Below are 12,719 nucleotides of genomic sequence, written 5' to 3' on the forward strand. Positions count from 1 at the left end.
GATTCAGCAACCAGAACAGCATCAGTACCAACCATACCAGCAGCCAGAGCAGCAGCAGTTCCAACCCTACAAGCCAGTTCAACAGCCAGAACAACCACAATATCAGCCTTACCAACAGCCAGAACAACAACAGTATCAGCCGTACATGCCGGTTCAACAGCCAATTGTAAGGGAAGAGCCAGCCTGGAAGCCCCAGGAGTCAATCGCCCAACAATATCAACCCTACGGGCAGCAATTCCAGCCATACGGACAGGTTGACAGAGAAGAACAACCCTGGATGTCGCAACAACCCAGTCGCACTGAAAACCAAGCCCCCACATGGTCCCAGCCGGAACCACAACTGAGCTATCAAGCGTGGCAGCAGAACGCTTATCAGCAGCCCGGAAACAATGCCGAGCAGCAAACTGTGCCTTCTCAGATGCCGCAGCAACCACCCATGTACAACGCTGCTCCAATTCAGAACGTTCCCCAACGTCCTCAGACCCAGCCACTTCCTCAGCCCAGCTGGCCAGTTGAGCTTCCAAGCGGTCCCCAGTTCCAGCAAGTAGAGCGACCAGCTTACCAGCAACCACAACCCTACCAACAACCCCAGCAACAGTATCAACAGCCCCAATATCATCAGTACGCCGGAGAGGAGACGTACGTGGTAGTCCCAGGCGTAGTCGATGTCAGGTGTCCCCGGAACGATGACCCGAAAAATCCGATGCACTTCCCCGTCCGCGGAAACTGCCAAAAGTTCCTGAAGTGCTACGGTGGTCGAGCCTTCGAAATGGACTGCCCTCGTGGGTTGGATTTTAACGCCCAGAGCAACCGCTGCGACTATCCGGAGGTTGCCCATTGCTCGGGGTACTAGTCAATGGATGTCTAGTAGAGAATGCTGGCAGAAGGCGGATATGGTCAGATGCCATAGTGTTATAAATATCAATTATCTATAATAAAAATATAACAGTTGCTTGTGCCATTAATTTTACCAGTTTTTATATCTTGTACATTTACTAAAAAATCTGTGGACAGCAGTGGTAGCGAAAGCAAGCCACAGAGGGTGAATAAAAGCTCCGAGAAATCGCTTCCTCTCTTTTGTTCTGCCGGTATGATCCACAAGAGAAAGGGGGTCAATTCTCTTGTGGATCATACCGGCCTGTACCCGGAACCGTTACGGAGTGGAATAACGTTGCTTTTTTCTGTGCCGAATATAAATATAACTGTTTATATTCAATGTTAAACGATTGTTGGGCCCTGATCACGAAACCGAGGTCTATTTCTCAGGCAGTACAACCCCTTTAATGTTTCTGGATTTTTATTAAGAACCTTGGATAGATAGAATTTTTGTACAATACAAATATGAATAACCGTAATTTACATTAAAAAGTTAAAATATAGTTTTGAAATCATTGCCATTTCCCGATACTTAACTGTAAAAAATCGAGAGACTTTTCATTTTATGTAAAATTTATTGTCCGTTTTGAATCAACAATAATCCATAGAGTTCACGCAACAAAAAATCCGATGGTACAATTGCTTGCAAAAGCGTGCACATCACCTTTGTGATAAAAAGCATGTAATATTGTATGAGAAAATATATAAACAAACAAAATGTACCGAAGAAAAAAATCAGGTCTGCTCACCCCAAAAATAACATTAATCTGGCGAGAATTATATTCAGATAACCAAGTCCACGCCCCAACCATCTCGGCTATTTCACCGTTTTAATAAAGCTTGGTTCAACACCAATGTACCAAAAGGTTCCTCGTACATCGTAATACTGCATACGGAAAATATCTCAGCGGCGAGATAGCCGAGAGAGTTAGGGCGCGGATTTGGTAATCTGGAGATGACTGTCACCGGATTGATGATATATTTGGGGTGTGCGAAATCTTTTTTTTTCTTGCGTACATGCTTTTTGTGTACACGTTTTCTCATGCAACATTACATGCTTTTGCTCACAAAGTTAATGTGCATGCTTTTACATGCGATTTTACACAGATTTTTTTTTGCTGTGCATGTATTCATTTAAAACATTTGATTTTTTTATTTTAAAATTAAGTGTTTATTGTAAATAAGCAGGGCTATTTTTTAGAGTGTATCAAGGTTCTACATTTTCAACAGGACAAAATCTTATGCAAAATTTCCTAAACTATCCAAAAACAATACTTTGCTAAGCACTAGTGTGGTTCAGGCCCCCTTGGAAATGCAAAAAGTGGTCAAAGACCGTTGCATTGTTGATTAAATTATTGTTCTATGTCCACTAAAGCTCCCCTGAAATTTTCAGCCAATTTGGTTCAGGTTTGGTCACAGCTCTGGGACATTTAAGTTTGCATGGGATTTTCAACGTTTTACTACGGGAAAAAAACTTTTTTTAGTTTTTACTGCCTCAACAATCAGTTCCCCTTTCAAGTAATTAGAACTAATAAAATTTATGTAGATTATTGTATGGGGAACAACTTTTCAGAACATCACAGGTTGATCCGAGTAAATCTGGCTTAATTATAAGTGGTTTAAGCTATGGTGTCGTAATTGTTTTTTGCAAAGGGCCAACACTGGCAATTTTTTTCCTAATTTTCATCTAGGCGCTCACTACGATTTGTTTTTCATAGCTTGACAACTTTTTTGTTGTTGCTGTCAAACAATTTTTTCAACTGCAAATGGAAAGGTCTTTTTTCAAGTCATCCGTACAATTTGACCAGATTTTCTCGTTTTAGGTTCCGCAGTGTCCAGCGAGGAGTGGAAATTACCGATGACCATGCGGAACGGAATGGCAACAATGGAATTCCTACATAGAGATCGCAAATGAAGGAGCTCTGGCATGGAATTTTATTACCTGAAGCATTAAAGAAATGTTGTTGAAAAATCTGGCAAAATAAAATTCGGATTAACTTCAACTTTGTCTCCGAGATATGCAGAAGTAGAGGAATAAATAATTGTATGATCCAGGAGGAGAGGAATTAAACGCCAGCGAAACGTGCTGATTAAGTGTGCCAAACCGTTCCTAATGGTATTATAGTGGTTTGTAGCATGGGATTCAAATAATTATGTTAGTGTCAAAGCACTTAACGCGCCACTTGACCAGGCACTACGACATCGACGCATCTTGGTTGGCCTAAGTGCAAACTTGCAAGTTATCTATCAAAGTTTCTCAAAAGCAGCAGGAACCATACACAACTCTTCGCTGCACAAACAGTAGTTTAAATTAGTTCAATATTTCTGAGATATTTCAAAAATTGCATCAAACAGTAAAATCTAAGAATTTATAACTAGTTGATTTTACAAGTTAATATATCTAATTAAGGTTTCACCAGACGAAACAAACCTTATTCATGTACAACTAGTACAGCCTCTTGAAAAAAATAATGTAGTTAGAATTGGTAGGAATATTTTTATTTCTTCTTAATAATTACCAATAACTCAATAGTTCTATGATTATTATTACGAGAGTCTTCAGTGAAAGGCCAAGAAGTCGCAATAGGGAACAGATACGTACGTTTGAGCAATTATTATCGATTTTTAGAAACCTTCTACAATATTTATAAATATTCTGCACAGGCATTTATTAATCCTCAATATATCGCCTTAGTTAAAAGTAACCAACCTGTTTTATTTGTGCGGACTGCGATTAATGAATCTGATAAATTTTCCCGTTGGCCGCCGCCATCAATGGATGTGACCCACAGATTATATAAAATTAGTATTTTCTTCATCAATCGTGCACACTCCCCCCTCCTCGTGGACAATATCCCATACAACAAAAACTTTTTTTTTGTGGATCGTGGACAATCGCCATACCACATACTAGGAAACTCTAGGAAGAGAATGTTAAAATGCCTGATTTCATGTGATTTTAATTATAGAGATGGTTCTCGAATGTGTAATCAGTGGGTGTGTTGTGGGAGAATTTCGGTGACACAGAGGCAGGAGAGTGCGTGTATTCGTGGATAGTAAGACGAGTCGGTTTATGTCTCCAGTGTCTCCAGCCATTGGGGGTGGCGAAACTGATGATGATGATGGGCGGGTTTTCCAGGATTCGCCGGATCGGAGGTTCGCGGGATGAGGCCCGGGTTTTCATCGGCCATTTACCCGGTGTATTGAAGTGCGACAAGTCGCGAAAGCCGTCGTAGCTTCGACTACAGCTCGACGGAGTGTTGTGAAGTGCCAGTGCCAGGAAGCGGTCAAAGGACTGCACGGAGGACAGAGGAGACTGGGAGAAGCGAGAACTCCAAGAACTCCAGGTAATTCCCCGCGAACCCTCCAACAACCCTGATAAGTACCGCGAGTGACCAGACCAGAGAGGACCGCCATTACAATCCCCCCCCCTCCCCTCATCTCATCCACAGAACCCCTTAGTCTAGGACTCAAGTTCCCCCGGTTCGGTCGTGGTTCCAGCCAACATCCGTGATCGCGAGCGTCACCGTCTACCGTCGTCAATTGCGGTATCGACGAGCTGCGACTAGCCGCTAGATCGTCTGCGTCCTCCATTTTGGAACCCCCCGAACCACAAACCACACAGAGAACCATCTGGTTCCGGAAGACCTGTCCCACGACTCAAACCCAGCGCCGGAAACCGGGCAATTCCCACGGAACTTCAGTGACGTGGAGGCTCAAGTCCATCACCATACTCGAGGGCGCGAGGGACAGACACACGAAGGGGACAGCGAAGACTGCAGCAGCAACCACAACGACGCCGGGACGCCGTCGAGTTCACCGTCCAACCCCAGGCCAGCAAGCAGCAGAACGAATCGGCCAGAGGTCGGTTCCGGAGATCCGGAAGCAGAACAGCGGCAGGTGAAGCTGATGGGCCTCACATTAGTAGAAGATACACCCACGGTATCCGGAAAGAATCAGGTCGAGGTAGGAGGTAACCTGTAAGGAAGTGGGATAGTGGGAAAGGATAGGAGGTCAGGTAGAAGAGGAAGCCGGTGTAATAAAGTGAAGTCAGAGAATAAACCGAGGAGTTTATCTTGAAGCGACACATAGTGTTTTCCTGCCTCGTGAGCATGAGCGCATGCCGACCCTTGAGAGAAATTGGGAGTCATTCGGACCTCCCCCAACCCTCACTGAGTTTTATGCTTCGGTGCCCTTGCCTGGTAGCATGTAACTATGAGGCCGCGCAAGTCTTTAGTCACAAATGCGATAGATAGCAGGATTTGGAATAAATTTAATGTTCAAAATCAACACTCGGTTCAACATTTTTGCTAGCGATCTTTTAACTGAATTGAGCTGCTTTACATTCCACATCTTAGTTCTTGATGATGATGATTCCGTTTGAACGTGATGTGGTTTTGACCCTTGGTGTGTTTGACCATCAACGACACATGGGCATTTAGAACTCCGGAGACGTCGGGCTATTTTTTTTAATTGGATCGTTGCACAAACTGGAGTAAGACTAAAATTTCCACTCCTCGCTGGACACTGCGGAACCTAAAACGAGAAAATCTGGTCAAATTGTACGGATGACTTGAAAAAAGACCTTTCCATTTGCAGTTGAAAAAATTGTTTGACAGCAACAACAAAAAAGTTGTCAAGCTATGAAAAACAAATCGTAGTGAGCGCCTAGATGAAAATTAGGAAAAAAATTGCCAGTGTTGGCCCTTTGCAAAAAACAATTACGACACCATAGCTTAAACCACTTATAATTAAGCCAGATTTACTCGGATCAACCTGTGATGTTCTGAAAAGTTGTTCCCCATACAATAATCTACATAAATTTTATTAGTTCTAATTACTTGAAAGGGGAACTGATTGTTGAGGCAGTAAAAACTAAAAAAAGTTTTTTTCCCGTAGTAAAACGTTGAAAATCCCATGCAAACTTAAATGTCCCAGAGCTGTGACCAAACCTGAACCAAATTGGCTGAAAATTTCAGGGGAGCTTTAGTGGACATAGAACAATAATTTAATCAACAATGCAACGGTCTTTGACCACTTTTTGCATTTCCAAGGGGGCCTGAACCACACTACTAAGCACACGATTATGTGTTAGGTGGCAAAACTTCAAGAAACTGGTAAAAATGATCAATATCATCACTTTTCAAAAAAAAATTTGGTGGAATTCGGATAACTTGTGAAAATACATGCAAAACTTTTATGTTAACCAATTCAAATTTTGATTTTTGTCTGCAACTCTTTGAACTTTGTAACATCTTAAAAAATAATCCTGCAAACTTATAAAAAAACATGTAATTTTAAAATTAACAATTTTGTTTTACATAAAAACGACCTCTCTGTGTTATTGCAGATTTGCATTGAACATTAAATTTCTCATTAAATGACATTTATCTCAACGTCTGACAGCTGAGTAATGGGAAATGGCAGTGATTTCAAAGTATTGCTATGTAAAATACTTTTTTTTATTTTGAATACGCCATCAAATCTGTCGTCCAATTTTACACAATTCCTTTAGACAGCACATTTCTATCTCTTCACGGTTCCGAACTACAAATCACTTAAAATCGTGTCTTAGTAAAACTCCAGAAAAATTAAAGGAATCGTACAACCCCACTGCCACGAGATATCGAGAAATGAAACTCGAAAACGTGATCAGAGACCAAAATTACCCCTTTAAGCGAAGTTTCACTGCTGTGTGAGTTGACAGAGATTTTCACCAAATCGAGTCCTCGTAGCTTGATTAACTTTCCGAAGATTCATGCCAAAAATTAACGATCTAAAATTTCAAAATCGACTAAAAAATGATTTTTGACTTTTGAATTCCTGGGTCAAATAGAATCCTTAGGATCTTAACTGTTTTTTTAGATCTTTAAAAAGATTTAAAAAAGTTACTTAAGTTTTAAACCTAAAACCAATCGAAAACGTATTGAGTTTGGAAAAATATTTGAAGGCCTTTCAATTGAACTCACCAGTACCAACTCAAACTTCAAAAACCTTTTTCAATCAAAAAAGGTGTTCTGAACGTTTCCTAACAAAAGTTCGTTTCGAAGAATCAATTTTAAAACATGGAGCTTGTAGAAATACGTTGTTACTATTGTACCAACTAACATAGCTAAGTATTATCCTCAAAAAACCAATCCCTTCTTTAAAGGATGGTGTTAATATTCTATTAACTAATGGGGAGAAAGGCAAAAACTTGCTCAGCAGTTTGAGAGTGCCCATAATTTCAACTTAAATGTTTGAGTCCTATTGAAGATCAAATTTCAATAGAATTTCAGAATATTGTTGAACAAGAATTTTCATCAGATGAAGTTTTTAAAACGGATCTGAATGAAATAAAATCCATTATCAAAAAATTTAAAAACATGAAAGCCCCTGGTGAGGATGGTATTTTTCACATTTTAATTAAAATATTACCAGAAGCAACTTTGAGTAGCTTGGTCAAAATTTTCAACAAATGTTTTGATTTGGCATATTTTCCCAGTACTTGGAAAAATGCCAAAGTAATTCCGATTTTAAACCGGACAAAAATCCTGCTGAAGCTTCGAGCTATCGGCCCATTAGTTTGCTTTCAACTATAAGTAAATTATTCGAAAGGATAATTCTTAATGATGACGAACATTAATGAAAATCAATTTTCGCTGATGAGCAGTTTGGATTCCACCTTGGGCATTCAACTACTCATCAGTTGTTGAGAGTTTCAAATTTAATTCGAAGCAACAAATCTGAGGTCTATTCTACTGGCGCTGCTCTTCTAGACATAGAAAAAGCATTTGACAGTGTTTGGCATAAAGGTTTGATTACGAAATTGAAAATGTTTAATTTTCCAATTTATATCGTGAAAATCATTCAAAATTATTTGACGGATCGTACTCTGCAGTTATGTTATCAGAACAGCCAATCTGATCAACTACCTGTACATGCTGGCGTCCCTCAAGGTAGCATCTTGGGTCCAATTTTATACAATATTTTTACTTCTGACTAGCCTGATTTGCCCCCAGGATGTCAGAAATCACTTTTCGCTGATGACACAAGCATCTCCGCCAAAGGTAGAAGCCTTCGTGTCATCACAAGAAGATTACAAAAAAGCTTGGATATTTTCAATTCTTATTTGAAAGAATGGAAAATTACTCCAAATGCTGCTAAAACTCAACTTATTATTTTCCCTCACAAACCAAAAAGTCATCACATTATAAAGATGAATGAGGTAAATTTAAAGTGGGAGGATCAATTGAAATATCTTGGACTTGCTTTTGACAAAAGCCTTACTTTCAAGGATCACATTGAAAGTATACAGGTTAAATGTAACAAATATATTAATTGCTTGTATCCCCTTATAAACAGGAATTCTAGACTTTGTCTCAAGGATAAACTGTTAATTTATAAACAAATTTTCAGACCTGCCATGCTTTATGCTGTGCCGATCTGGACAAGCTGTTGCCTAACCAGGAAGAAAAAACTTCAGAGGATTCAGAACAAAATTCTGAAAATGATTCTGAAACTTCCTCCCTGGTTCAGCACCAGTGAACTTCATCAATTAGCCGAAGTTGACACTGGACACTTTGGATGTTATGTCCAATAAGATAATTGATGCATTTTGACAAAAATCATTGCAGTCTTCAGCTGCATTGATCCGCTCTTTATATAGTTTATAAGTTAGTTTTAAGGTATCCCTTTTCCCTTTTGTACATGTAGGACCTCCTACATTTGAAATCACTGAATAGCGAAAGCTACAATATTTCATGATAGTATTTATAATTGAGGTGAAAAGTCGTCGATTGTGATTGGACACTCAATAATATTTTAACTGAATGAACTGCCGTTCTACGCATAATTGTCCCATGTTCAAAAAAGGACAATTGAGAAAAACGCGATTGAAATTTTTAGATCGATTTCTGTGTTTCTACGCATAATTGTCCCGTGGGTCCCTAATCACCCCGGTTAACATTTTATCACCCTTATTTGTAATCCTCTTGCAGGTAAACAGGTAAACAAGATAAAATGCTTCGTAAAACTCATTATTTCGTGATAGAAAATACTTGGCGGGACAATTATGCTTAGAAGTTCAACGATGGGACAAACAGACTTGGTGTTGTTTTCAATGATTTTCTGAACAAAGCACTAGATTTTATGTGTTTTTCTGAAAGTATATGATAAAAAGTCAGAATCGTCAAAAAATGACATGGGACAATTATGCGTAGAACGGCAGTGAATGTACATGGAAAAAATCTGAATGAATATAAATTTAAAAAAATGGCTGAGTATTATTTCTTAAAGTGCTTTTCCTTATAAATTTTCGTCAATTTTCTAATGCAAACTTCAATGCTCAACACTATTTGGCTCAAAATTTGCATACATACTTTTTTTCCTGATGAATTAAAAAAAAATGGGCACGGAGTTCATCTTTTTATTGTCAACTTGTTGTGGAGTCTATCAAACGAATTTTACAAATTTTAATAAGCTAGGGCTCCGTTCTCTAAATTGATCTATGCATATGAACTAGGGGTTTGTTTAGTCTTTTTGTAATGGCATTTTATTGATGTATGAACAAAGAAAGATGATTTAGTTTTGATGCCCTTTCACCAATTTATTGCTACTGGTTTACAAATAAATATAGAAAACACGCTACGGAACCTATTATATACCAAAACTACCCACCCACCACCAAATCGGCTCGTATCCACCCCCATTTAGGGACGAATGGTGCATTTCGCCACCTTAGGATATTCGCAACGATCGAATCGAACGCTCCAGTGTTGGCCCGGAGGACACATGATAAGATAAGCGCGACCGTTGTAACACTTGTAGAACTTTCCGCAGTCCTTCGGATGGACCAGATGCACCGGGCTGTCCTCGTCGTCCTCCTTGGGGCACCGAATGTCGCTGATTCCGAGAATCATTTCCCGTTGATCTTCGGTCCACTCGGTTGAGTCCAGGGGGAAGTCACCGTCGGAATCGTAGTTGTAATCGTCGTAGTAGTAATCATCCGGAACCTTAGAGCGAGCCTTGCTGAGGCTTTTTGGCAGGTGCTTCTTCTTGGGCAGAGAACACTGGGCAAATTGGGGATAATCACAGCGGTTGATCCTGGGTCCGTACTGCTGACCAGGTGGACAGCTGATGACGTAAGCCCGACCATCGAAGCACTTCTGGAACTTGGAGCAATCGAAATCGTGAGGTAGATGAACTGGACGGAACGGGTCATCCTTGAGGGGGCACAAATGGTTGGGAATGCCGGCACTGTAGACAAATTCGGCTTTCATTGGAAGAATTTTGGCTCTTTTTTCTTGAACTCCTTCGGGTTCAGCTTCAGTTTCCTCGATGACTTCCACAGGCTGCTCTTCCTTGACTTCCTCGACGACTTCCACAGGCTGCTCTTCCTTGACTTCTTCAACAGCTTCGTTGGCGGTGCCTTGCTGGGCTGGTTCTTCTTCGACGCGGGAACGCTGGGCAAGGCTACACATTGCGACCGACGGATAGTCGCATCGGTTCAGTGCCGCTGCCCATTCTTGTCCGGGTGGACAATCCAGCTCGAACGTTTTACCGCTGAAGCATTTCATGAACTTGCGACAGCTGGTCGGATGCCGCAGGTGAATTGGCCGCATTGGATCGTCGGTACGAGGGCATGCTGCGTTTGGAATTCCCTCTTCGAAGCGGAACTGGGCCGGTTGAGGTTGTGCCAGCACCGTACGACACTGGGCAATCTGCGGATAATCGCAACGCTGGATCCTCACCCCAAACTGTTCGCCTGGTGGGCAAGGGATCGTGAAGGCACGACCATTGAAGCACTTCAAGAACCTGCCACAATCGGTCGGGTGCGGCAGATGTATCGGATTCCTCGGATCATCCACCGAGGGACACTGGGGATTCACCACTCCATCTTCATAGCGGAACGTTGGATTCGCGAACGTTCCCAATGCGAACAACAGTGGAAGGGTCGCGATGAATACTACAAAACAAAAACTGATCATTGACATCATTGCACACAAGTAGTCCAACTGGCACAACCAACCTTTCATAGTGTATTCCTGAAGATCTTGTAGAATTCGAGCTGCTGCCCACTAGTAGCTTCTTCGTTTGTTTCGTTCGTAGCACTTATTTCAACACTGACAATCTGCAACACCAAATAGCACTTTATATAGACCGTAAGGATATCAGCTGAATCGTAGATTGATAAAATTTCCCCGACACATCTATGCCGTCACCGGAGAGTATTCGGACAAACCGTGAGTAATATAGTAAATTCCAACCGGTCAAGGAGCGCGCTATCTTCGCCGTCGACCTGTTCTCTACGGTGGTCACCGCCATGGTCCAGCATCGCAAACAACGAATCAACATTATACGGCGGCGATCAGACGTTTGTGATAAGCCTTCTGGCACTGATTTCGGAACGGTGTTTTCCGCTTGTCCTACAACCGTTTTGTTCATCATCAGCGTGCCGCCATACCATCAGTAGGGTGAATAGTGAGACGCGATGGCCTCTGAACGCCAATAGCTCAAGGATATCGGTGAAGTTGTCCCTGACTAAAGTCACCCGTAGTGAGTCATTCAAGGCGGGAAAGTTGTGCAATCTTGGTGCACTTTTTTGATTCATAATTAAATTGAGCTGAGCAAAGTGGGGTGGTGCTTTGACCAGAGGAGGAACTCAAAGCTTTGCTGACGTTGTATAAAGTTAAATGCTATATTGGAAAAGTTTTTATGTCATCAGGTTCAAAAGTATTGCCAAACAAACTGCCTCTTTGGGTACGAAAACACGAAGTGGATGAGGAGGATAGTGAAAATTAAGTGTAGTGCTAATTGTTGAAATTAAGAACGGGGACCTGAATTTTACTTGACAATTTCGAGTTCGAATTTAGATGCTAGATTTTTATAAACAGGTTGAAGTCGTGTGTCAGTCTCAGCGGTTTTAAACCTATTTTTTTTGGTTTAAAAAAAACACGTAAAAGTCTGACACCGAATTTCTATCACTTTACGGTTTTGAGATAGAAATCAATTAAAAAGTGTATTAGTATAAATTCTGAAAAATAATGATCAAAATTGGTACGAAAAATCGAGAGAGTAAAAATTTTTGCAAAAAACATCAAAATATTATTTAAAATAGAAGTCTAAAAATCAAATCGTATTATTCACTCTACAGCATTGCCTTGGCGTTCTCGATTGCGAGATTCCTACTCAAAGCTAGGTGTCCGAAGCCTTGATTGTTGAGGCAATTGCAAACCTCTTTTTACACTTAAGCTTCCATCCACCCCGGGATTCGAACTGACGACCTTTAGATTGTGAGTCCAACTGCCTATCAGCGACTCCACCGTTTTTTTGTCGAGCCATAATAACACTCCACCGATACAGGACCCAGAGAGACGACTCCTACACCTGGACTGAGCTGACGACCTAACCTCTAGGTTCTAAGATATTGCCATGCATGTGTTTAAAAACAGGAAAATTGATGTTTTCTAAGTCTCACCCAAACAACTCACCATTTTCTAATGTCGATATCTCAGCAAGCAATGGTCCGATTTACAATGTTAAAATATGAAACATTTGTGAAATATTTCGATCTTTCGAAAAAAATATTTTCAAGATTTTTAAAACAAGACAAACATTTCAAAAGGGCCAAATATTCAATATTACGCCCTTTTGAAATGTTTTTCGTGGTTTAAAAATTTTGAAAATATTTTTTTCGAAAAGATCGGAAAATTTCAGGAATGTTTCATATTTTAACATTGTAAATCGGACCAGTAGTAGTTGAGATATCAACATTAGAAAATGGTGGGTTGTTTGGGTGAGACTTAAAAAACATCAATTTTCCTGTTTTTTAACACTTGCATGGCAATATCTCAGCAACTAAG

At 40.6% G+C, this 12,719-nt stretch overlaps 1 protein-coding gene across 1 annotated transcript in view; it reads right to left on the minus strand.

The window, feature by feature from the left end:
- The window catches only part of LOC120418004 (uncharacterized), a 46,466-nt gene extending 35,422 nt beyond the window's left edge, over window positions 1-11,044 (minus strand). Inside the window, exons 1-3 of the mRNA XM_052707002.1 lie at window positions 10,886-11,044; window positions 9,575-10,822; window positions 319-849 (exon numbers count right to left, since the gene is read on the minus strand). Of these exons, the coding sequence (XP_052562962.1) occupies window positions 319-849; window positions 9,575-10,822; window positions 10,886-10,892 (1,786 nt within the window). The 5' untranslated portion in view covers window positions 10,893-11,044. The remainder of the gene's footprint in view (window positions 1-318; window positions 850-9,574; window positions 10,823-10,885) is intronic.
- Window positions 11,045-12,719: the final 1,675 nt, after the last annotated feature.

Source organism: Culex pipiens, chromosome 2, assembly GCF_016801865.2.
Source record: "Culex pipiens pallens isolate TS chromosome 2, TS_CPP_V2, whole genome shotgun sequence".
NCBI lineage: Eukaryota > Metazoa > Arthropoda > Insecta > Diptera > Culicidae > Culex > Culex pipiens.